The sequence below is a fragment of the Dromiciops gliroides genome, chromosome 1, assembly GCF_019393635.1.
Source record: "Dromiciops gliroides isolate mDroGli1 chromosome 1, mDroGli1.pri, whole genome shotgun sequence".
Lineage (NCBI taxonomy): Eukaryota > Metazoa > Chordata > Mammalia > Microbiotheria > Microbiotheriidae > Dromiciops > Dromiciops gliroides.
Genome location: NC_057861.1, coordinates 403,352,657 through 403,380,001, shown reverse-complemented (window position 1 = coordinate 403,380,001; position 27,345 = coordinate 403,352,657). Strand labels below are relative to the sequence as shown.

General features: G+C 36.9%; 1 protein-coding gene across 1 annotated transcript in view; it reads left to right on the top strand.

Moving 5' to 3' along the window:
* Positions 1–27,345, top strand: part of ITGA2 (integrin subunit alpha 2) — a 136,249-nt gene that overhangs the window by 92,499 nt on the left and 16,405 nt on the right. The window contains 12 exon segments of the mRNA XM_043979895.1: positions 3,162–3,230; positions 3,233–3,315; positions 6,992–7,102; positions 7,270–7,352; positions 7,721–7,862; positions 15,464–15,556; positions 16,237–16,313; positions 16,414–16,497; positions 19,934–20,036; positions 21,533–21,643; positions 25,242–25,346; positions 27,091–27,204. Of these exon segments, the coding sequence (XP_043835830.1) occupies positions 3,162–3,230; positions 3,233–3,315; positions 6,992–7,102; positions 7,270–7,352; positions 7,721–7,862; positions 15,464–15,556; positions 16,237–16,313; positions 16,414–16,497; positions 19,934–20,036; positions 21,533–21,643; positions 25,242–25,346; positions 27,091–27,204 (1,175 nt within the window).

The following is a 27,345-nucleotide window of genomic DNA, read 5'->3' as shown; positions in this document are numbered from 1 at the left end:
ACTCATTTGGGGTTTTCTTGGCAAAGATACTGGAGTGTTTTGCCATTCCCTTCTCAGGCTCATTTTACAGGTGAGGAAACTGAGGCAAACAGGGTTAAGTGACTTGCCCAGGATCACACAGCTAGTACATGTCTGAGATCAAATTTCAACTCAGGTCTTCCTGACTCTAGGTCCAGCACTCTATCCACCACACCACCTAGTACGGGTCTATACAAAGCTGAAACAAAGACCATTTTGCAAGCTGTGGGGAGATGCTAATAGACTGAGTTATGAGGAAAGGCTTCATTTAAAGGATAGCACTTGAACCAAGTCTTGAAGGAAATCAAGGGTTTCAAGAAGTGGAAGAAAGTAAGGATTCAGTGAATTCCAGACATGGGGGACAGGTAGTACAAAGTCTGGGAGATAAGAAGTATGATGTTCTGTATGAAGAACAGTAAGAAGACTTAACTGACTATATTGTAGTATGTAGAGAAAGGAGTAATATAGCTGAACAGGCAGGATAGGACCTGGGCATGAAGAAATCTAAATGTGAAACAGTAATTTAGGGAGCCATCGATGGGTATGTATTGAAAGTAGAGGACAGGGGCGGCTAGGTGGTGCAGTCTGTAGAGCACCGGCCCTGGAGCCAGGAGTACCTGAGTTCAAATCTGGCCTCAGTCCCTTAACCCCAATTGCCTTACTAAAAAAATAAAAAATAAAAAGAAAGAAAGTAGAGGACAAAGTCCTCACTTTTTAAAAAGGTAAATCATTTAGGTAGAAGCAGAATGTATTCTTATAAAGAAAAGAAACTGCTCTGAATATGCTGACATCTTACCCAAATTTTTTCTCAAAAAATACAGCAGCTAGGACTCCCAAACCAGGCACTAACCTCATAATTGTGTGCTTTCCCTATTTTTTTTAAACTTTTCACATTTGTCTGGAATTTTTTTTAAATTTCTTCAAAGATCATCCCAATTTTGTTTAGTACATTCCACAGACTTGCCTTTACAATGCGCAAAACTCATAGAGGTAATTCAGTCCTAAAATCATTGCCTTATGATTCTTAATAGATCAGTCTGCTTAAATGATTCAGTGGAAAAATGCATTCATTGGCAAATAATGGCTCACCGTCTGGTCAGAGCTCTGGCCTGGAAACATGTCATCTCGTATAATCTTCTCCTTTTCAAGTGGAACCTCATCCCTCTTGACCTAATATACCTCCAACCTAGCCTTTCTGCCCTAAGATGCTTCTCCATTTGCCATTTTTCTTTTGAGCTTTCCTAAGTTCTTGTTATTTGGTATCTGTCCTTTTGACCTCAGGCCCTTTTCTGGGCACAGATAGGTCAGTGATGATCGGTTGTTCATTAACTGCTTTATTTCCATACCATATTTATTTGTAATACTCTATTGTACATGAGGTTACATCTGCATGAGATGTGTCTCATTTTGAAACCATTGAGATAACTAATTTTGATAACATTTTCTCCATATTTCTATATTTCTCTCATCAAATGTATATCATAACTTGGGCAAATCACTTAACATTCCAGGGTTGCAGTTTCTTCACTTGTAAAATGAAAGGGAGGGACCAGAGGCATTCTGAGGTCCTTTCAGGTCCTAGATATATAATCCTATGTGACCTTGATGTTTAAAGTTTCAAAAAAAGAAAAAAGAAAAACTGGCTACCTCTCATATGAGACTATGGAAAAAAATTGACAAGGCTGTTTGTTGGGTGTCCTTGTAGAAGTAATGCTTTCAGTAGTTTAGCAAACTCTTGGGTTCAAAAGTACAGAAAGTACTAAAATAAAAGAGATGAGAATCTTGGAAAGAGTAGGTAGTGCTATTAATAACATGTATTTTCCATGGGGAGATGGCCAAAGCTTTTCTCTACATTTTGGACACAAAATGACAGAAGGTCTTAATTAACTACTATAGTCTTACTTTTTCAAAGAAACTGGCGAGTTTATATCAGTTTTTAATTTTCCTGATATGCTCTTTCATCTTCCCTGTCCTAGATAGGGTTGTTCAGTCATTTTTCAATCAAGTCTAACTTTTAATGACTCTATTTGGGGTTTTCCTGGCAATGATACTGCAGTGGTTCGCCATCTCTTCCAGTTCATTTTACAGATGAGGAAAGTGAGGCAAACAGGTTTAAGTGACTTGCCTAGGGTCACATAGCTAGTAAGTGTCTGAGGCCATATTTGAACTCAGGAAGATGAATCTTCCTGACCCCAGGCCTGCACTCTATCCACTGTACTACCTAACTGCTCCAGAGTCGGGTTAAGATTGCTTTAATATGTGATTATGGTTAACTTTTGCCGGGAATATTGGGAGCAAGAGGTATAGATAGGGGAATAGAACATCACCAAAGGGGCTGATCAAGACAACCTGGGGAAGGAGAGTTGATAGCAACCCCCTTTTTTTGCCTGTATATTTGACTCTTTATTTTCTACCTTACCTTATTTATCTTTTAAAATTATTTAAGCAGCATGTAACAGAATGTGCTGTTCATTTAAAATAATTTCCTTCTTTGCCAGTGCACCCCTTACAATACATTCATTTAAGAATCTAATAACATGACAAACAGAACTTATTTAGCACTTTCTGGTTTCAAAACCTTTCACCTATGTGATCTCATTTAATCCTTCAAGCAACCCTGTGAGAGGAGCCATGTCTATCCCCATTTTGCAAGATGAGGAAAATGAAGCTAACAAAGTGACTTACTAGATTAGTTCATCTAATTTATAATTGGCAGAACCAGGATTCAGGATTCAGACACAGGTCTTTCAACTACATAGCTAATAATTTCTTTTGGGGGGGGACAGGGAAATGAGGGTTAAGTGACTTGCTCAGGGTCACACAGCTAGTGAGTGTCAAGTGTTTGAGGCTGGATTTGAATTTCAGGTCTTCCTGAAGTACAGGACCAGTGCTTTATCTACTGTATCATCTAGCGTCCCCCCCATTTTTTCTGTTTTTTTTTCTAATAAATTCTTTTTAACCACATTATACCACCTTTGTTGTGAATATGAGTAGCAAGAGACAGAAGTGGATATGGTATAATAATAGCATCTACCTTCTAGGGTTGTTGTGAGAATTAAATAAGATATTTGTAAAGCACTTATCATGTGTTTGGTACATAGTAGATAACTTAAGAAATGCTTGTTTATATCTTTCCTAAACAGATATTACCTACCATATAACACTTGATGCTGATCGATTTTCCTCTAGAATAACTTCTAGGGAATTGTTTAAAGAAACAATGAAAGATACTTTAAGAAAAATGTGATGGTATATCTTGGCACAGACCTTGTTCAGAGCAACATAATCAATATACAGGTAAGGACTCGGAATTTTCTCTTCTTCCCACATGATATTTCCCACAATTATCAAATTAATTAGAACTTTTCACGTTAGGTAATTTCTTCCCTTTAAGTACATTATTGTACTCTTGCCTATCAGGTAAATAAGGAATGCAATTATCATTTTATGATAATATTTGTGATTTTTTTCCCCTTTCATTGACATAGTAAAGTCTTAATATTGAGAGTTGAGATTCTTTCTTTCTTTTTTTCTTTTTGCCTTTGTACTCCCATTTCTACCATCTACTGTTGCCCAGCTTACAATAGATATTTATGTAATAAATGTTTGTTTTTATCTATACTTAGGTTTTCAACTTAAGTTATTGCTCAGTAGTTTCAGTTGTGTCTGATGCTTCATGATACATTGGGTCTGCTTGGCAAAGATACTAGAGTGATTTGTCTTCCTTCTCTATCTCATTTTACAGTAGAAAAAATTGAGGCAAATAGGGTTAAGTAGCTTGCCCAGGGTCACACAGCTAGGAAGTGTCTGAGGTCACATTTGAATTCAGATCTTCCTGACTCGAGGCACAGCCCTCCACACACTAAGCCACCAGCTGTTCCATAAACAATTAGTAACACATTAATTAAAAAGTAAAATCAATGTTTTCTTAAATAGAATTCCCAATGTCTAAAAACAAGGAAACTTACATACTGGCAAATTGCATGGACATTTTCTTACATGGTAAAGTGTATTTATTGTTATGCTATTAAGAAGATCATCTCCAATGATAGACTAATGTCTTGGATTTAACTTAGGGTGGATAGGAAAGAATAGAAGATAGCAAAGTTAACATTACTGAGTCTACTTTTGTGTTTTTATTTGTTTTGAAAAATAAATACGGTTGCTTTGGGGGGAAAACTGCCTACAGTAAAATTAAATTGTAGATGATATACATATGTATCATTAGAAACCACAAATGGGATTTGAAAGCAATTTATCAATCAACAAGCATTTACTAAACACCTACTCTGTGCCAGGCCCTGTGCTCAGTACTGGGGATTCAAATACAAAATGAATCAATTACTGCAGTGAAGGAAATTCTATTGTTTAACAACATACACATGTGTGTTATACTTGTGTGTGTATACATACACACACAAGTATATGTTGTAAAACGTGTGTATATATACACATATTGTTGTAAAACAATAGAATTTATATGTATGCATACAAAATATATAAAATAACTAAAAGATGATTCGAGGGTTAGGTGGAGAGGAACTAGCAGCTAGAGATGTTGTAAAAGGCTTCCTGAAGAAGGTGGTACCTAAACCGAGTCTTAAAGGAAACAAAGGATACTAAAAAGCAGAGGTGAGAACAGGGGATGGCCAAGGCAAAGGGACAAAGATGGAAAATAGAGTGGTAAGTATGAGGAACAATAAGGAGGTGCTACAGTATGCAAAAGGAAAGCATTTTATACACACACACACACACACACATATGTATGTATATATGTATATATATATGAATGTATGTACGTACATACGTATGTATGTATGTATGGACCAGCACGTAAAAAGCTTTAAATGACAAATCTGGGTGTTTATTTTTAGTCCTAGAGGCAATGGGGAGCTACTGAAGTTTATGGGTGGTCAGACCTGCTCCTTAGGAAAGCCTCTTTGACAGCTGTATGGAGAATGAGTTGAAATGGGGTAAGGTGAGGAAAAACAGTGAAAATATACAAACATGGCAGAACGTGATGTACTCTTCCAGGTTAGTGTGGGTGGGGATTATTATAAAGTTTAAAGGCAGTAGAAAAATTAAAAATGTATCCAGGTGTTTTATAACTATAATTGGAAGACTTAGATGAGATAGTCAAAAGAATCATTTATGAATAAAAGCCTGAAACATAGTTTAATTTTTCACCTTTGGTCTAATGTTAAACCTAGGTCAAAGATATGTTCTTTCATTGGCATAATTACTCCTTCCAAAAACAAAAAAATGTATCCCAAATATAACTTAGTGACTGGTGTTAAAGAGTCACCATATTGAAAAATATATCACCCTGTGGCCTACCTGGTAAGGAGCCTCTCTGAATTTAGCTAGTGTGATCTTCAGAAAATCAATTTACTATCAATTTTTGGGTTTGTGCTCAATGACTTCCTAGTTTAGGATACTCTTCCAGACCTGGTGGGACAATTAATCAAAGGTGAAGATAAAAAGTCCTGCCTTCGAGGAGCTTACATTCAATTGAAGGAGACAATATGTACATTGTAAAATTTAAATGCTATTTGCATATTTTAAGAATATGGGGTTGCTGCCCTTTGAATAGTGCTTTCCTGAAGTATGTGCATAAATATATTTAGGGGGGAACTGGCCAAATACCATGTTACATTGTTACTAAGTACACTTAACTTTTGTAATTTCTAGTTTATAATATTCTATTTTAACTGAAAATTGTGACATGCCATGATTTACCTAATGGTAAACTCTAATTTGTCTTTATGCCATATAGAAGCCTAATTTCCTAGATTCTTACCTAGTAGAGAGGAGAATGGAAATCATTATTGCCTTCATTTTCTAGATAAGACAAAAGTAGAGACAAGCATTGTCATTGAGCTTATCAATCACAACCCTGGAACTAGCACCTGGGGCCTTCTTTCTCCACTGCCCTAATTGCCAAACCAAGTTTCCTTCCAAACCATAATCCAATATTACGTGGTGAACAACTTTGGCCAGGAAGCCTAGTGGTTCTTGAAGACTAAGCTTTTGTGATAGAGAAATAATTATTGACCAAAAGACTGGATTCTAGCTAAAGTGACAGGCAGTGGAAGATGGGAGGAAAGACATTTGTGAAGGTTCTTTTTTTTCTGATTATTGTAACTGAATAGATCATTGACATTTTTTTGGTGGGGCAATGAGGGTTAAGTGACTTGCCCAAGGTCACACAAGTATTAAGTGTCAAGTGTCTGAGGCTGGATTTGAACTCAGGTCCTCCTGAATCCAGGGCTGGTGCTTTATCCACTGAGCCACTTAGCTGCCCCCCAGGTCATTGACTTTTATAACTATTTACTAGTTTAACTACCCCATACTAAAGTCCTGCTCTGGTTGCTCGTTATGGTATAGGGCTGTCCTAAGCTTTTTAAGACTATTCCAACACAATGCAAAGCCTGGAAGGGTCTACCAAACAAAAGGCTGTATGTATGTATGGACCCAGAAACAAACTATGCTTGTCTTCCCTCAACCCTAGCTAAGTTTAGAGAGGTTCCTCAAATGATCAGATTAGCCGCTGTCACTTAGAAAACATTTAGAGTTTGATTTGAACAGACAAAGTGAGTATACATACTTATGGAATCCCACAACCTTAAGGAAATGAATATCCATGATGAAGAAAATCTTCTGATTATGCTAGCTGAGATAAATGATAGACTTTTTAATGAGTTGAGTTTAATTTTATTTGAACCTTCTGATAGAAATGCCAAAGACCAGCAATATGCCTGAGTAGCTGGAACTTCACAACTTGAAGGATGTATGATTTCATCACTGTGGGTGCCGAATGAACCCTACCTCACCATCCCACCTCTGTCTCTTGCTACCTATAGCCACAATGAGAGTTGATTATAGTCATAGTAGCAAAATCATCCTGTAGCTACTTTTTATAAGATCACTTGTTTTACTCTGTTCAAATTGAAAGGGAAGCTTTGTTTCTCAGGAACCTTCTGATGTTGTCAACTCCTTAAATGTCCGGGTGGATATCAGTTTGGCAAAGCCCGGGACGAGTCCAGCTCTTGAAGAGTATTCTGAGACTTCAAAGGACTTCAGTGTAAGTAGAGGCCCAGCCTTCACAGTTTTTCAAATGACTAATTCTGTCCTTTGACCAAACCAAACTAAGCTCCCATAGTCACCTCGCCAATGCTAATAATAACACAATCTCCAAGTTGTCCCTCTTAACAGTATGTGTGGGGAAAATGATGTTTTCACTTTCTTTAGATACCTTTTTTAAAAGAGTGTGGGGATGATGGAGTCTGCATCTCTGATCTTGTCCTTGAAGTTCAACAGAAAACAGATACTCAGTAAGTTTCACTTTGAAACTGTGTGTGTGTGTGTGTGTGTGTGTGTGTGTGTGTGTGTGTGTGTGTGTGTGTGTAAGTGAGAGATAGAAGGCAGACACAGAGAGAGATGAAGAGGGGGAAAGGAGGAATATGGAAGAGGGAGAGGGAAAGGGAGAGAGAAAGAGGAAGAGGGAGGGAGGGGGAAGGAGAGGGGGGAAAGGAAGGGAAGGCAAGAAAAGGGAAGGGAAGAGAAGACAAGGGAAAGGAAGGGAAGAGAGAAGAAATAATATGTGGTAATGTGTATGGAAAGTCTTTGAATGTTCAGGATTGGTTGATTTGGAGTTAAATTGTGTCATTTGTTCTAGCTTTTTTGCTTTTTTTATTGACAGAAAACAGCCATATATTGTCAGCAACCAAAACAGAAGGTTAACATTTGCAGTGACACTGAAAAACAAAGGGGAAAGTGCTTATAACACCAGAATTGTAGCTGCTTTTTCAGAAAACTTGTTTTTTGCCTCATCCTCTTTATCGGTATGTGAGGGTACACACTGGCTAACCTAACTTTTCTTCCTGCTTTTAGCATTTGTTCATTTGTGCCTTGAAATGGGGAGATCTTTGTTTCCTGTTGTTTGATATTGAAATATTCCCTTTTCTCAAGTGCCCTTGAGGCTGCTCAACTCCTCTTCCTCATTTAAAGCAGAGCTTCAACCCTAATAATAAAAACATCCTAATTTTATAACTTCTAACTAAGACAGGTTAGCATACAAACTGGCACCATATCTAGACAAGATTTTTCTTCACTGGACAAATTATCTTTTCCTTTCCTCTGAGACTTGGCATAAGAAATTTTACACTTCCCTAACTCCCAGTAGCACATGGGTCTAGTGCTGCTGCCGTGTTGGCCCCCCACATGCCTGAGCCTGAACTTGCTAAATCAAAGGGCTGATATGCACAGAGCTTAGACTCATTCTTTGTAGCTTTGGAACCGCAGGCCTTTCTGTGGTCAAGGTTTTTGTATTCGAGCCAAACCCACTAATCAAATAGAGATGAACACTGTGCCAGAAAGACACTTGAATGTGGATATTTTCCCCAAGGGGTAAAGGAAAATAAAGCCAAAGCTATAATTTGATGTGTGTGTATTGTGTGTATGTCTTAACAGACACACTTAAGGATGGGATAAAAAGATTTTTATCCACTTTCTTATTTAAACTTGTTGGGCTTAGTTTTGAGCCTGTCCTGACCTCTTCAGTGTTTGGGGGGGAAGGGGAGGGGAGCTAGGGGACATTCAAAATGCAGTTTTCTATTTTTAAAAGAAAAAAGATCCTAAAAAAAGATTTAAGTATTTAAACCTAAGAAGTTGACAGCAGAGTCCAGTGCCTTTTAGCATTGTTTTTATTGAAGATATTATAGTCATTGTGTAGAATGCTCTCTTGGTTCTGTTTACTTTGCTTTAAGTCATTTCTTAAAGTCTCTCCCCTTAGTCCAATCCATCTTCCACTCAGATGTCAAATTAATCTTCCTAAAAAATGGGAGGCCTGACTATCACCCACTTATTCAGTAAACTCCACTGGCTTCCTGTCACCTTCAGGATCAAATACAAAACCTTCTGTTCGACTTTTAAAGCCAGCCATAACTTGGCTACCCCATTCCTACCTATCCAGTAATTTTACACCTTACTCTCCCCCCATGTATTCTGTGATCCCATAAGTATCACTTGCCTTCCTGCTTTTATTCACTCTAGACACTCCATTTCCCAAGACTGGATACGTTCACTGACTATCCTCCATGCCTAGGACTTCTTATTCCCCATCTCTACCTCTTGGCTTCCCTCATTTCCTTTAAGGCTCCGCTAAAATCCCACTTTCTGCCAAAAGGCCTTTCCCAGTATTCCTTAATCTTAATGCCTTCTCTCTGGTATGGTTTTCAATATAATATACTGATTTTGTATATGGGTGTGTATGTGTATGTATATATGTGTGTATATTTATGCAGATACATATATACATATATGTAAAGAGAAAAGAACTGGGAAAATGATTTATATCATAACATTATAAAGACAAACAACTTTTAAAAACTTAAGAGCACTGAATAATGCAATGACCAACCACAATACAAAAAAGGCCAGTGATGAAGAATATTACCCACTTCCTGACAGAGAATACATATATAAGTATTTAACTATACAGATATATATACACATATACATATATTCATGCATATATGTGTACACATACACATATTTAAGTATATACATGGATATAAGTATATACAGATACACATAAATATGTATGTACATATATGTATATATGTATTACTTATTCTGCTGCTTCTGTATATAGTTATTTACATGTTGTTTTCCCTATTAGCTCATTGAGATCAAGGAGTGTCATTTGCTTTTTTTTCTATCCCCAGGGCTTAGCACAATGCCTAGCACATAGTGGTGCTTAATAAATATTTGTTGACACGTGTTGATTTATCAGTCTTCTTGTGTTTCTCTTAATCTCCATGATCTTTTTAGTCATTATATCTTATGGGGGGGAGGGGTGGTGGTGGGGGGGTAGCTAGGTGCAGTGGAGAAAGTACCAGCCCTGGATTCAGGAGGACCTGAGTTCAAATCCGACCTTAGACACTTGACACTTACTAGCTGTGGGACCCTGGGCAAGTCATTTAACCCTCATTGCCCTGCAAAAAAACCCCAAAACAACCACACATCATATCTTATAGCATAATAGCATTCTAATACATTCATATACCACCCTTTGTTTCCCAGTCAATGAGTTTCTAGATTTTCTGCCTGGAACAAAAACTTAGCTATTTTGTTGTTAATTCTTTTTTTTTTCTTTTTTTCAGGGCAACAGGGGTTAAGTGACTTGCCCAGGTTCACACAGCTAGTAAGTGTCAAGTGTCTGAGGCCAGATTTGAACTCAGGTCCTCCTGAATCCAGGGCTGGTGCTTTCTCCACTGCACCACCTAGCTGCCCCCTGCTCATTAATTATTCTGAACTAATAAGCATATTTTCTTTATCCACTTCCCCCTCCCATTAAAAAAAAGAAAAAGAAAATCCTTTTAAGACATATGCAGAGTCACATAAAACAATTTCTCATGTAAGCTATGTAAAAATGGTATCTTATTCTGCATCTTGAGTCCATCACTTCTCTGTGATTCTTATTCTGATAAATATGAATTAATTCTTATTTCTGATAAATTTCAATCAATTCCTTAAGCGGTTTTTCCCAAAAGTCTTGGTGCAGTTTTAGGCTTTAATAGCTTAAAATTTATTAAATTTTAAATTTTAATAGCTTAAAATAGCTATCAAATTAAGCTTTAATAGCTTAAATCTGTACTAAGACCTTTGGGACATGCTATGCATTTTTAAAATGAGATCTTTATTAGATAAACTTGCTGTGAAGATTTTTTTCCAGTTAACTGTTTCCATTCTAATTTCAGCTGCATTCAACTTACAGCGTCTTAAATTTTTTTTTCAATTTATGAAAAATCAGTATAACTGATCAAGATGGAAAATGTCTTAAAATACGTGCAACGTACAACATTTGTAGGCTTTCCGTTTCTGCAAAAGGATGGGATGGGACTGTCTTCTTTATCTCTAATATCTTATTCTTTATAATTTTGCAAAATTATTTTTAAAATTTTTATGGTTCCTTCCATTTACAGTGTTGAAGTCATTCTGTGTATTGTTCTCTTTGTTCTGATTCCTTCATTCCACATTAATTCATGTAAATGTTTCCATACTTCTCTATTCATCACATGAGCTATTTCTTACAGCACAGTAACATTTAATTACATTCACGTACCACAATTTGTTTAGCCATTCTCTAATCAGTGGGCATCTACTTTGTTTCTAGTTCTTTGACCCCACAAAAAGTGCTACTATAAATATTTTGGTATATATTGGTACTATCTTCTTATCTATGGCTCCTTGGGGCATAAAGCTAGTGATAGAATCTCTGGGTCAAACAGTATGGACAGTTTGTCACTTTATTTGCATGATTTCCAGTTGCTTTCCAAAATGTTTGTACTGATTCACAGCTCCAGAACAATGAACTACTGTGCCTATCTTCCCATAACCCATCCCAACATTGACTATACTCATCTTTTATCATCTTGCCAATTTTCAAGATATGAGGTTGTGAGAAAATTATTATTGATAATAGGTTTTTAGGGGACCCAGGGACCCCCCACCCAAGGGCTTAACTGAGGAACCTTGCCTGATCCCTTTCAAGGATAGCCCAGAGTCAGTAAAGTTGGGTCAGACTCTGAATAGAGACAATAGAGATTAAAACCACGCCTACCAAAAGGTTTGCCCTCAGAGGAGCTGTCTTTCACAGACTCTGAGCAGCGAGGTACTTCTCATTTTAATATGGACCAGCCTCAAGTCCAGTAAATCAATAGATATGAATGATGCCGGCCAATTGGCTTTGAGCAGTGTGTAAGGGCCACCTCTTGTCCGGTCTGCAGGGGGCTTACGCTCTCTCACTGATGCTCTCTTGGCCTGGGACGCTGAAGGAGGCAGCCAGGCATCCCCTCTCTTCTCTCTCTATCTAGGTAATGTAGGATCTCTGAACTTTGGAGAGCCATGTGCACATTCTCTATGGTGCTGGGGATTTTCAGCTTGCCTTAAACGCGGTCAACACTTTACTAACATTTAATATGATTTGATAATAAATGCCTAATGCCAAAAACTGGTGCAATAGCCTCAAATTTATAAGGAGCATTATCTTGGAAATCCCAGCTAAGTTTCCCAATAACTTAGAACAGAGATTGGTGTCCCCCCCCCCAATAGTTCAAAAGACATAAGGTGAAACCTCAGAGTTATTTTTATTTTTATTTCTCTTATTATTAGTGATTTTGAATAGTCAATGATTCTTGAATCACCTTCCTTTGACATATTTTCCAGATCGATTTTTTTTTTCTGGGGGTGGGGGGGTGAGGCAATTGGGGTTAAGCGACTTGCCTAGGGTCATACAGCTAGTAAGTGTTAAGTGTCTGAGGCCGAATTTGAACTCTGGTCCTCCTGAATCCAGGGCCCATGATCTATCTACTGCGCCACCTAGCTGTCTGTCCCCAGGTCAATTGTTTTTAAGTATCTTTTTGTTTGTTTTTCAGCTATTTTTATATTTCTTGTTGTTTTATGAAATCATTACTTCTCTTGGTCCATTCTAATTTTCATGTAGTCTGTTTATTAGACAAGGCTTTGTACCCCTTATGGCAAGCTGTTTATTATTGTGGAAATTTATTTCGATTTGGGGACCCTACCTTTAGGCTAAACCTTAGGCCCTCAGGGTCTCTCCCCGTCCTCCTCAGCTTCAGCTGAGCAAAAAAGCCCCGTGGGCTATACGAGACGCCAGGTCAGACAGCTGGGGGAAAAAAAAAGCCCCCAGCTCCCTCTGACCTGAGCGGAGCTATCCGAAAAATCCCGGATAGCCTGTGCTGAGGCTCGTGAAGTGGGAGTGCGCGCCCCCCCCCCCAACCAGCTGCAGCTCTGGCTGGCAGATTAGCTTGGTATGTGGGGGGCACAGGAAGCCCCGAGATTTGAGTGGAGAGAAGAAAAGGTATATGTAGACCTGGGAGTAAAAGGAGGAAGGAGGGGCTGACTAGAGGAAGACAGACTAGATAGACTAGGAGGAGAGAGGCTGACTAGAGGGGAGCATGGACAAGGATGGAGGAGAGTTCGGTTTGGAAAAGGAGAGACGGGTCTGACAAGGTTACAGGCCTTAACACAAACCTGGGAAAGTGTAACGTGCCCTGAGGCCGGAGGCGGCTAAGGCCCTTATTGTATTCAAGAAGTTCAAAGCGCAGCAGGTGGGAAAGAGACACAGTGGAAAGAGACCGCAGGAAAGCAGTCAGGTTGTACATTTTATTTCCCTGTATTCTTAATTTTCAACAGTATCTCATAAATAAACTCTGCTTTGATTATTTGGTTAAGAGGCTTCTTAATCTTTAGTCTATCAGTTTGGGAGCAGTGTGGTGGAACTTTATCAACGGCCCACATTAAATTAACGAAGTCAGATAGTCAAACAGTCAACAGTCCCAAGATTAGTCATCCATAGTTTAGCCCCCAAATTAGACCCAGTCAGTAAAAATATTTCCACATTATCTTTCCAATTCCTTTTTCCATACCTCTTGTTTCTTTTCCAATTTTCCTGTCAGTGCCATCATTTCATTAATAAAATCATTTTAGCTCTTAAAAACCCTTTATCTTCATCTCTTCTAGGAATTCTAGTTGAATCTGTGCCCAAGCTGTGTTGTTCTTTGAGTTGTCCTCTTCCTCTGCATTTATGTTTTGAACATCCTTGTCACCCTTATAGCTCTTTATAGTGGGGTTCTTTTTTTGTTTGCTCTTTTTTCTAGCCTTCCTTCTTGACTTTGCCCTTTGTTTTAGAACCAACATTGGAGACAGAAACACACAGCTTCTGCTTCTGTATTTATTCCTCAGTTCACAGTGCATGTGATCACTCCTTGCCCTGGACTGCCACTGTTAGTCATAGGGCCCCTTCTCCATTCATATTGGATCTGTGACCCAGCACTTGTTAGTGAGTTACAGAGCTTCCAGATAGCACCTCTTTCTTCTTGTTTCACAAGGTGGGCCCATTTGTGTCAGATCTGGAACCTCTTCTTGCCCTAGTGTGCATTGTACATGGGTAGGCAAGCCCTCAGCTATCTCTGCTAGAATACTCCAATCCCCAATCTACACAGGCTTCTCTATCTTTTTATGATGACCTGGGCTGGAAAAAAAATGGCTCAATCTGATTTTTTTCTTGAATCTCCTAATCAAGATTCAACCTGATGGGTTTTCTAGATTTTTATGGAATAACTGTAGAAAAGAACTGAGCTGTACTTCTTCCTGTTATTTTGCCCTCTTGGTTAATCTTTGCCTCTCACTTTTTTTTCTACTACAAAAATGTTGCTATAAACATTTTGTCATATTAGACCTATTTTTTTCCTTTTTCTAACATTGAACTCATTGGGATACAGGGATAGTAGTTGGATCTCTGGCTCTAAGAGTATGAGTAATTTGGTAGCTTTCATCCCATAATTCTACATCGCTTTCCAGCTAGGTTGGACCAATTCATAGTTTCAGCACCAGTGTATTAGTGTGCCTGATTTTACACAGCCCCTTCAGCATTATTTCTGGCTTTTTACCATATTTGCCAATTTGATGGTTGAGAAATGAAAACTCAGAGTTATTTTGATTTGCACTTCTCACTCTTGGTGATTTAGGACATTTAAAAAAATTATTGATAGTTTGTGTTTCTTTTGTTAAAAAATTGTCTCTAGGGGGCACAGTGGATAAAGCACCAGGTCTGGATTCAGGAGGACCTGAATTCAAATCCAGACTCAGACGCTTGACACTTACTAGCTGTGTGACCCTGGGCAAGTCACTTAACCCTCATTGCCCTGCAAAAACAAAACAAAACAAAAATGTCACTCTCCTTTGACTATCTTTTTGAGAGTGCCTCATCATGAATTTAATTTTTTTTTCCCCAGGAACAATATAATTCAAATTCAAAATAGATCAGGCTAAACTTAAAACTCCAAGCCCACTAATTACAGAATCCCAGAATGTTCAATTTGTAAGGGACCTCAGTAACCATACAGACCAATTCATACTCAAAAAGAAAACTCACTGTGGTATTCCTCACTAATTCCTCACCCTTTAATTTGAAGACCCCCTAGAAAGGCAAAGATTTTCTCTAGAAGAAGTACATTCGGGACAGCTAGGTGGCGCAGTGGATAGAGCACCGGCCCTGGAGTCAGGAGTACCTGAGTTCAAATCCGGCCTCAGACACTTAACACTTACTAGCTGTGTGACCTTGGGCAAGTTACTTAACCCCAATTGCCTCACTAAAAAACAAAAACAAACAAAGAAGAAGTACATTCAATTTTTGGACAGCTTTAGATATTAAGATGTTTTTCCTAGCCTATAGCCTAAACTTTCAAGTTTAAATTTATTTTAAGATGGATAAAACACTTCACTTTATTATTAAAGCTTACATATATTTAACATAAAGCTTAAATATATTTTAAAAACACAAAAAATGGCCATACTTGTGCACATAAAAATCACTTTTGAGTCTTGTTTTTTTATGTTTTTTTGGTCTGTCCTTCAGGTTGATGGAACTGAAGTTTCATGTCAGCTGGATATTTCGAAAAAGGTTCTCACCTGTCATGTTGGCTATCCTTCTGTCAAGAGTCACCAGCAGGTACTCCTGGCATCTCACAGTTCAAATGTGCTTTAGCTTCAGTGTAATGCTGATTAATAAAGCAACTTCATAAACTACTTCATAAGACAAGTAAAAGAAAATGCCTTTCATCATTCTAAACAAATTCTGAATTGAATTTTTTCTTTAAATGCTTATTTGAATTGGATAAATTAGGATTTTTCATGCATTCTAGATTTTGGGAATAACACATAGTCTGTGTGTTCTACACTCAGACATAACCTGTGTTTGAGTACTGTATTATCTAAATCTATTACCTGTCACTTGTGAAAATGCCAGGCAGGAAAATCCAAAGCTTATCTCCTGACATTAACTTCAATATAGCACAAAGATGATAAATAAAGGGGAACTGTTTGGTACTGGATTACATGTGCAGAATGGCATTTAAGCTGAGAGGAGTGGAAGCGGGGTAAAGATGAGTATGTTTGTTTAAAAAAAAAAAAAGACCAAATTTTGGAGGTGAAGTGAGACTGGATACATTAGCAACCTTAGCTGAGAATGACAGGAATGTGGCAAATTTCTCCATTTTGATGTAGATCAAATTCAGAATCAAATTGAGTATATTTACCTTTTTTGTAAAACACTTTGCTGATGAATGGTTTGTGAGAAATTCCCTGGGATTCATTTACATATATCTATTTCTTTGGATTTTATTTTCATAGGTGTCTTTTAATATAAACTTCGACTTTAATTTCCAAAATCTTCAGAACCTGGCACTTGTCAGTTTCAAAGCTTTAAGGTGAAGTATCATTAATTTTGAGGTGGGAGTGGGTAGGTTTTATAATGCATACATTTAAAGTAGCATCTTAATCATTTTCATCCTAATTTTTTTTAAATAGTGAGAGTCAAGAAGAAAACGAGGCAGACAATACAGTTAACTTCAAAATTCCCTTGCTGTATGATGCAGAAATCCATTTAACAAGGTAGGTGGATATGTCTGTAATATAATGCTTTATATTATGTAATATAATGCTTTATGAAATTTTTAGTTTGGGCATTAGTAAAGTTCTTTACTTTCACTAGCTAGAATGTCTTGCTATGTTAAGCATTAAATATCAAAAACCTTTGCTCAAGTGAACCAACTAGCCAGTAGTGAGGTTTTGAATGGTTCTTTTGGGCCTGTATGAGAAGCTACATCACTGTAGGCTTAGTCATCCATTTAGTCTCATGTTACCTGGGAGGGGCCTTATATCCATAAATGTTTCATACCCTCAACAGAATGCTTCCAGTTTTCTACCAGCCACCCAACATCTCCTAACTACATCAATAAGGAGTAAAGAAATGTTAGTATTTCCAATAGACGCCATCTACATGCCTGAAACCTGGAATTATATTCTTTAATGTGGAAACACAGTATCTTGTACACACTTTGGTGGTCAGTGGAGATATACATAAATACATACATATATATGTATATTTTTTTGGGGTGAGGCAATTGGGGTTAAGTGATTTGCCCAGGGTCACACAGCTAGTAAGTGTTATGTGTCTGAGGCCGGATTTGAACTCAGGTCCTCCTGAATCCAAGGCTAGTGCTCTATCCACTGCGCCACCTAGCTGCCCCCCCCCCCAGTGGATATATTATTGATGACTAAATGAATGAGTGTAAAACTTAGCTCAAACATGAAAAGGCAAGAGAAGTCTGAGGGAAAATTTGTTGTTACTTTTTCTTTCTGAAATGGAAACCTGTAGAGCAGTGTCAGAAGCATTTTGGCTAATAATAGTCCCAGTGAATGTTTAAGGAGACTGATGTTATCAAGTGAGCATCACACACATTAGGAAAATGGGTTCATTATACCATCTGCTTGTCTCATTCAGAAGTAGTTTGGCAGCCTGAACGTACTGCAGATGTGTTCTAGCCAATGCCCATTAAACTTTGGGTCAGCAGCATCATAAAACACATAGGTCACTCTTCTCAATCTGCTGAAACACTCAAGTGAACTTCTAGCAAAATTGGATGCCCTCCCCAAAGTCAGTGAGGCAAATTCCAGCAGTGGCATCCCATGAGCCAAGTATCTAGAAGTTGCAGGTTATTATTGCTCTTTTATCCCAGTCCCCAAAGTGCCAGATATCTAACAGACTACTGGGGGGGGGGGAGGGTAAAGCCAAAAAAACTTAAGTAGAGGGCATGCCATCTAGTCTTAAATTTGAAATATGTAGCTGTGAGAAAGAGGTCCCAGAATGAATAAATTGTAAACTTGGACATAAATGGAAACAAAGTCTAAGTTACTTCATTCATCACTTGGAAATCACTAGTAGATATTGCTATTGTCATACTGCACCATCATTACTAAGGTAAAAAATTGAGGCCATGTGTCTACCAGAGATGGTTAGTATCACATTATCTGATTTTTTTATCCTTGACTGCTTCATCTCTTTCTTTTTATGGTTTGTTCCTATTTGTTTCTTTCTGCACAATGTTACCCTAGAAGTTTCTTTTAACAGGAAGTGGATATGATAGTTTCTTTTTTACTCATCACCACCTATATATTTGCTTTTGCATGATTATCTTAGATCCCAAAAGATACTGAAATGATTGTAACATGCAGGTGCGCATGTGTGTTTGAAGCGACATATTTCTGTCAGAAGTATCTGCATTTTGAGAGAAAACCAAAAAAACCTCTATTTTTTATAGTTTGCATTCCTCAAACCTTATGCCTTCAAAAATCAAGGTAAATGACACAGTTAAATGTCATAAGAAAGATATGTTGAAATGCCCTTCGGGGGGGATAAATAAAAGTTATTTATGAAGCACAGTTGCTTCAGGATGGATCTTTAAAAGTGAAGCATCCCTTAAACAAGGAAGAAAAATAAAGGATAATTCCCTTTAAACCATAGCAGGGATTTAGGAAAGCAACATATCATTACCCAATTCAGAATTTGGCCAGTGCTCCAGAACTTAGTCTCTGGAAGGTACTATGGAATCTTCCAAGAACACAAAATGCCCAACCTTCAGTTTCTCAGTGGGGTTTCCTCTGTTCCATGGAAGTTATAATAAATTGGTATGTCTCATCCAAACACATTAACAAATTATATATGTGTGTGTGTATGTGTATGTGTATACATATATATTTGTTTCCTTATGACACATTTTTCTATTAGTAATTTGGAAATCTATAATCACAAACAACCCTTTTCCTCCAATAAAATAAATTCCTTATAAATGAAGGAAATTTGGGAATTTGAGGTTCCAAAAGAAACAAAAGAACGTCCTCCATGTCAGAAAATGTTCCTTCTAAATTTTGCAAAAAATCCAGTTGGTCAGAGCATAGCAGATACTTGTAATCAAGTATCAAATCTGACGGTTAATAGTTAGTTGATCTTTAACAAGTCACAACCTCTCTGAGTCTCAGTTTTCTTTACTTAAAAAAATGAAAATAATTCAAAGATCATAGATCTAGAATTGGAGGAGACCTCAGATGGCTGGACCTAATCCAATCCCCTCAGTTTACAGATTAATCAACTGATGGCAAAAGGAAAGTAAATGACTTTCCAACACTACAGAGATTCAGCATCAGAGTTGAGATTTGCATGATATATGTGAAAGCTATATTATATTATAATATATTATATTTAAGTCTTATTTTATTTGTTTTTTTTCATGCCAGCAGTACATTATGGGGTATCAGAAACCTGGGAAACACAGCTCTGCTGCTACCTATATAACTTTGAGAAGTAATTTTTCTGCTCTAGGCCCATTTTCTCACCTGTCAATTGAATCTTTAACCTTCTTTCCAGCTCTAATATTCTTTGAAATCATATCTTAAGTCATATACTTTATAGTCAGCAAAATCATGTATCCACTCATTAGGGTAATAGTAACATAGATTTAGGCCCGTAGAGGATGGCAGATGCTAGCTCGTCTATCTCCATCATTTTTCAGATAAGGAACTGAGGCTCAAAGAGGTTAAAGAGCTTGATTTGTCTATTGCCCCAGAAGTAGGATTGGAACTCAGGATCTGACACCATATTTCATAGGTTCTTTGAATTGTACCATGGACTTGAATGAAATGTTCCTTTGGTTTATTTACAGAGTTCCTTGAACTCCTGGATATTAAAGCTATTCTTTAGTAGAGGGTGGGCCAAAAGTCATGAAGTCATTAAGGAGTTTCAATATTTAATAACTCCTTAATTTGGGGAGTTTAATTATGATACCATAGCATCATATATAGTAAATAAATATGTATATATAAGAAATAAATAAAAGATAGTTTTCAAAAAGTTATTAAAACGTTAGATCCTCCCCCTGTGACTTTTGGCCCACCCTATATTAATTGGACCTTAGAAATATTTAGGTGAAAAAAAGTAAAGTTTCAATAACATTCACTAAACATATCTGGTTTTAAAATCATCATTCAACAGGTCTACCAATATCAATTTTTATGAAGTCTTTTCTCATGGCAATGTTTCCTCCACTGTGAAGACTTTTGATGAAATTGGCCCCATGTTCAGTTTTTCACTTAAGGTGAGTACAGTGGCCATGAATATGGGAAGGCAAAGAAGAAATGGTGGGGAGTAAACAATAGCAACAACAACATTACAACAAACAAATAAATAACATTTTAAAGCCACAGAGAATCCAGGTAAAAGAACAGAAGGTAAATAAAATAAAATAAAATAAAATAAAAAGAATGTAGGCAGGACCGAAAGTAATGACAGAAGGATATGAAGATATATGTGCTCTGACTAGGAGGAAACATTGTGGTTTTAGAGTTTCAATTCAATGTTTTTCAAGGAAATGGATGTATATTCATTCTGATTCTGGTGAAGGTTCTTTTTTTTGTTTATTGGGCAGTGTAAGAAAAGCAACTTCAGTGATGCCTAGATACCACTTCTGTTTGTAATAAACTTAGCAGTTATACACAAATGGAGATGCCTTCAGAGTCATGTTTTATGGTGATTTCTTTTCTGTAAGTAGCCAAGCAAGTGTCAGCAGTTAATTATTGAGAAAAACCAACCAAGCAAAAACTCTGTTATTTTATAGATCCTAGAAACCAATCAGACCCCATTCCTCCCTCTCTATAAAAACTAAACCTCATCTTATTTTATAAATGAGAAGAATTTGAACATTAAACTTTTGAACTAGCTTTTAACCCTGAGCTTGCCTTTTGACTCATGGTCCAGTTTCTGTCATCTAAAATATGAATAAATCATCTGACAATTGAGGACTGGCTTAACACATGGTGGCAATATGTGTTATGAAATCTTATAATACAATTAAGAATGATAGACACAAGGGCTAAAGCATATAAGGAAATATTTATATGAAATGGTGCAAAGAAATGAAAGGGGAACTAAAAGATCAGTTCATTGTCATTTAGTCCAACTATATAAAAGAAAAAAAATGTATAAACAAATACAGGGATGAGTAGATAGAAAGATGGTACAATGGATAATGGAGTAATTGGCAACTTTTTACCTATGTCTTTATTCTGAAATTTATATTTTAAGTATTAGTAGATATGAATACAGAGTATCCTAAAAATCTTAATGTAGTCTTAAACTAATATATAGCTATTTATATGAATTATTAAGCCTATTGTAAAGTTTTTTATATTATTATTATTATTATTATTATTGTTACATGTTATTACTATGACAAAGTAATTTAAATCTTAAACTACAGTAATACTTTGGGGACAACATTTTAATTTCATTTCATTTATTAAGTTTTAGTTTGTAACTGATTACATTGTAAAAATCTGTGCATTTGCCATATACTTGCTTTGCTATATCATAGCATTACTACCAATAGTTAATGTCTTTAAAGTACTTTGGTGACATCCATTGGAAAAGTAATGTGTAGACATGGATATATACACAGATATAAGAGAGGACTTAAAGCAGTAAGGCCAATGTGGCTTGTGGAATGTTCTCATTATTTACTGTCACGTAGTTAGTTTTGCTAACTAGATCAAGTGTGGTTAATCACAGAACTTTTTTTTTTCTTTTTTTATGTAGGTCACAACAGGAAACATTCCAGTATCCATGGTTTCTGTAATCATCTCCATTCCTCAGTATACCAAGGAAAATAATGCATTGATGTACTTGACAGGAGTGCACGTAGCCCAGGTGACTAGTCCAAGTATACCCTCTGATATCCTTGGTTCAATATGATTACAAAATCCAAGCAGAGCAATTTTCTAAATAAAAAAAAAAGATAAAATGCATTTTGGATAGAGAATGGACCTATGATTTCATTAATATAGGGGAATTGTGTATGAGGAAATTCCTTCTACCAATGAAGGGTGATATCTTCTTTACAATTTATAGTTTTAGAAAGTTGATTAGATCCCAGAGAGATTAAGTAACTTGACCAGGGTCACATAGCCAGTATGTGTCAGTAGTAGAATCAGAACCAAAATTCTCCTGACTTCAAGGATGGGTCTCTGTATATTATACCATGCTCCCTCTCTATATGTACTATGTATACTAAAAAGATACCCATAGATAGACAGATATTTTGTACTTTACTCTATGTCAAGTAATAAACAGTTATTAAGCACCCACCATATATAAATATATTTACATGTATACTACAATAAGTATATGTTTAATTATTTTGTGTTATGTTATATTAGGTTTATATCACATTATATTATTATGTTATATTATACTACTATTATATTATTTTATATTATGTTATAAATATGTAAATATGTATTTATAAAGGATAGTAAGTAGAAATTATCAGGACTGAAAGGGAACATGGTCCAGTGGAAATAGTTGAGTTTATTGACAAATCAATCAAGGTCAGAATGCACTGCTGTCACCTTAAGAGATGACAGTAGCGATGAAAGCCAGTATTTATATGATATTTACATTTGTTCTTGCTTGATACTGCCAACAAGTCAGGAAGGTAGTACAAATAGTATCCCTATTTGATAAATAAGGAAACTGAAACTGGGTGAGATTATGATGATTATAATTAAATAATTGATAAGTATTAAAGGTAGGATTCAAATCCAGGTTTTTTCCTGACTCCAGATCTAGTACTCTTTAAATTTGAGAGACATAGTTTCTGGGTATAATTAGTTATTTTATTAATCCTGCCAGCAATAATTAATAAAAGGGGTCAGTGATACCCTCGAATGCCAAAAATCCATCATGGAACCTATTCAATGCTTATATGCCTTTAGAAGAGTGGGTATTCCTGAGGGTGACAATCAACTCTGATTGGCTAACAAGTAATGAGAGAATGAATATTATAACGAGAGGTAGACCTATATTAATGGAGATGGGGAATGTGTCTTTGATCATGTCATTTACTTCCAAATCACCTCCAACCTTGGTCAATCTAAACAAAGGATCTACCCCCGCCCAAACCTGCCTGAGTGGAACACAAGAGGCTGGAATTCATTTTAGATTAAATTCTTTGTAATGTTTTCTAGTTGGGTGGGCAACAACTCTAGCTAGATAAGATAGTCTACCTGGGGTAAATTTTTGGAAAAGGTCAGGGATCTTCCCAATAATTGTTCTTGAATAATCATTTCTCTCATTATTCTTTTTTTTTTTTTTTTTAGTGAGGCAATTGGGGTTAAGTGACTTGCCCAGGGTCACACAGCTAGTAACTGTTAACTGTGTGAGGCCGGATTTGAACTCAGGTACTCCTGACTCCAGGGCCGGTGCTCTATCCACTGCGCCACCTAGCTGCCCCTCTTACTATTCTTGATAGAGTTCATATTCACAAGTAGATAACCTTATTCTAGGCTTTCAAAAGTAGGGATAACTCAATGAATAAATGAAAACTCCATATCTTTTTCTAGTTTACTTTGGAAAGCAAAAATCTTTTAAATTCTAGAGTACACTACCTTCCAATATTGGAGCATGTATATGTGATCTGGGCAAGAGACTAGTGCCACCTAAGCAACTTAAATAAATGCTAATTATCTGGAAATGAATTTCATGTTTAAAAGAGACCTTAGAAGTTAGAAGCAGAATAATTTTAACCTGGAGAGAAAGTGGTTGTAGAAAAAGACTTGTTGTTGTTGTTATAATGGAGGCTACATCTCTAGGCCTGTTGTGTTTTTGTAGTTTTTTTTTTTTAATCACTTAACCCTTCGGAGTCTGTTTCCTCAGCTGTTAAATGGGGATAATAATAAAACCCACCTCACAGAGTTGTTGTGGGGATTACATGTGTATAGAAGTGTGGGACCAAAATGCAATATTCAAGAATGTAAAGAGTGCAGGAGTCATTTCATACTTCCCTCATCCTTGTTGCAAGTAGGCTTGACTCTGTCGGTCTTGCAAAAAGGAAAGTGGGATTGAGTGATAAGGGAGATGGAGAGAGAGTGAGATTCCAGATCTCCTCAGCTAGACTATATGGCAGATTCTAACTTCCAGCCAGTTCTGAACTTTCTTCTACTTGGCTCAGCATGTCTTGTTGGCATAGTGGATAGATCACCAGAGTTGGAGACAAGTTCTAATCTTTCCTCAGACGTTGAATGGCTGTTTTGACCTTGAGTAAGTCATTTAATCTTTTCAGCCTAACTTTCTTCATTTATAAAATAGAGATAATGATAGCATCTATCTCAAAGGGTTATTGTGAACATCAAATGAGAAAACACATGTGAAGCTCTTTATAAAACCTTAAGGGATTGCATAAATGGTAGTTATTATTATTATTAGCAGTAATATTCCAGCTATTTAGCAGCAAGCAGCTTGAAGAGACAGTATTATACCATGAAAAAAGTACTGCTTCTGAAGTTTGAAGACAGGTTCAAATCCCACCTCTAATGCTTGCTACCCATGTGACTTTGAGCAAGTGATTCAACTTCTCTGTGCCTCACTTTCTTTATTTGTAAAATGAAGGAGTTATGCCAGATGGCTTCTAAGGTCCTTTTCAGTTCTAGATTTCTGATTATATGCTTAGCTGTGTCTGAAAAGGTGTTTTCAAGGGGCAGCTAGGTGGCACAGTAGATAGAGCATGGCCCTGTAGTCAGGAGGACCTGAGTTCAAATCTGATCTCAGATACTTACTAGTTCTGTGACCTTGGTCAAGACACAACCCCAATTGCCTCCAAACAATTAAACAAAACTAAAACAGTGTTTTCTCATGTGAGTTGTATTATTTTGTGGAACTATAGAAAACCCAAACCATAGGATTTAGACTAAAATCTATTTAGCTAATTATGGTAGCGTTTGTTAAAATTTCTTATCTCACATGAGGCAAAGAGCAAGTACTAGCTTTAGTACAACCTTCTTTCACTCTGTGTTGAGGGTTAAGGGTAAACAAAGAGCAGACCAAGGACAGTGTAATGGTGGGACCGAAGCCTGTCTGTTCAGTTTAAGAACAATTTCTTAACTACTTGCTATTTGAAAGGCACTCTACTAGGTACTCTTCACCAAGAGCCAACAAATCACCCTTTCTTTTCCTCCTCCTCCTGTCCCCCTATAGTTCCCCCTTCCCCCTTTATATACTGCCATCTCATACAAAGTCTTTTTGTTTGTTTTTTGGTGAGGCAGTTGGGGTTAAGTGACTTACACAGGGTCACACAGCTAATAAGTGTCAAGGGTCTGAGGCCGCATTTGAACTCAGGTCCTCCTGACTCCAGGGCCAGTACTCTATCCACTGCGCCACCTAGCTGCCCCTCATACAAAGTCTTAACGAAAACTATTCTGCTTTTGCTTTGTAAGTTTGAATGACTAATTGTGATTTTGTCACTTTCTAGGACAGTGATATAATATGTACTGCAGAAATAAATCCACTAAAAATAGGAGAAACTCCTCACGCAGTGTCTTTTAAGAAAGAAAATTTCCGAGATATTAAAGAATTGGTGAGTAGCACATGTTAAGATGATCATTCAAGAACTATAATTTCTTCTATTTTAGTATTTCAAATGTATTAATTTTCTTTTTTTTTTCGGAGGACTGTTTTTTCATTCATAGACCACAAACATTTATTGCCATACATTATTTTCCCTTAAAGCTATTGGGAACTGTGGTTTAGAGAGAGAATAGATAGGTTCATTCATTGATTTAAAAATCACCAGTTAATACAAATCTGATGAGGCTTAAAAGGTGATTTGCAGGGCAGCTAGATGGCGCAGTGGATAGAGCACTGGCCCTGGATTCAGGAGGACCTGAGTTCAAGTCCGACCTCAGACACTTGACACTTACTAGCTGTGTGACCCTGGGCAAGTCACTTAACCCCAATTGCCTCACTAAAAAAAAAAAAAAAAAAAAAAAAAAAAAAAAAAAAAGGTGATTTTCACTTTTTGTTATAGACAGATGCTCAAATTCAGATCATTTAGAACCTAACTCATCTGACCCTTTTATGCTGGTGCACAACGAAGTCATCAACAAGAATATATTAAGGCTTACTAAGTACCAAGTACTGTACTAAGTACCAAGAATACACTTACAAGCAAAAAAGAAAGGGGCAGCTAGGTGGCGCAGTGGATAGAGCACCAGCCCTGGAGTCAGGAGGATCTGAGTTCAAATCTGGCCTCAGACACTTGACACTTACTAGCTGGGTGACCCTGGGCAAATCACCTAACCCCCATAGCCACCACCCTCTGCCCTCAAGGGACTTCTATTCTGATGGGTAAGATAACTCATAAAAGGAGTAGGAGCTTGGTGGTGAAGTCCTGAAAATGAAAGATAGCTGGTTTGAGAACTTCTCTAAAATAGAAGTTTTAGGAAGAACTCATTGATTAATGGGAATACCAAATCTACATGGGCTCACCCAGAACTGCAGTTTTATAAACTGAGTCCAGACTTCTTGTAGTCTCACTAGTGACTCACTGGTGAGTGAAAAAATTTGGTTATTTGACAGCATGACACATACCTCCCTCCACAAACCAGATATCCCCTTAGCATTGTATTTGATTTCTTAGGCATCCTCATTTGTTTTCTCCATACTATCAACTCACTTTTCTATGGCTCCTTCCTACTGCCCTTCATGAGAGTGAAGGTAGTAACATGGCTTTTCTTAATTTACAACTTGAAAATCCTCCCAGATTAAAAAAAAAAATGGAAGTGGTACTGGGAGGTCATAGGGAGAGAAAGAATGAAGCATCATAGAAAAAAATTTGAGAAGCACCAGTCTAAATGCCATACTTTTAAAAAGTCATCTGAATATAGATCACATTTTCCTTAGAAATTTAATTTGTCTGAAGCCTAAATTCAGCCAATATTTTTCATTGACTGTCTCTCTACATATTTACATTTTGAGAATGTCTTATTTAAGTGTGGACTACATTGGGTAGGTGCCTTATGTTCAGACCACTCCAAATTAGAATTTTATGTAGTTGTATGCATAAATATTCAAACATAAATTTAGACTAATAAGTATCAGGATATATTCAACCAACCATTTTACTTTTTAGCAATTATTTTCTTTTTAAAAAATAATAAACATTTTTCTTTAAAGTTTTGAGTTCCAAATTTGATCCCTCCTTCCCTTCCCCCCTTCCTGAGGTGGTAAGCAATCAGATATAAGTTATACATGTCCAGCAATTATTTTCAGAAGTCTTACTAAACTTAATTTCTTTAATATGAACCCCTCTAACCTCAAAGAACTGCAAAACTGCATCGTGTAGTCAAGTCACCTGCCATTTGAGAGAACTCAGAATGAAAGAAGAATACTTTGTGAATGTGTCTACCAGAATCTGGAATGGGACTTTTGCAGCGGTGAGTAGTGACAGGGTTTATTGGACATAAATAGCAAAATAGAAACATGCAGAGATAGAAAAGTCAGTGCCAAAGGATTCTCCATTTGGCATGAAAAGCATCACTGCTAATGTAAACAGTGACCATAGTTCTGTGGGTAAT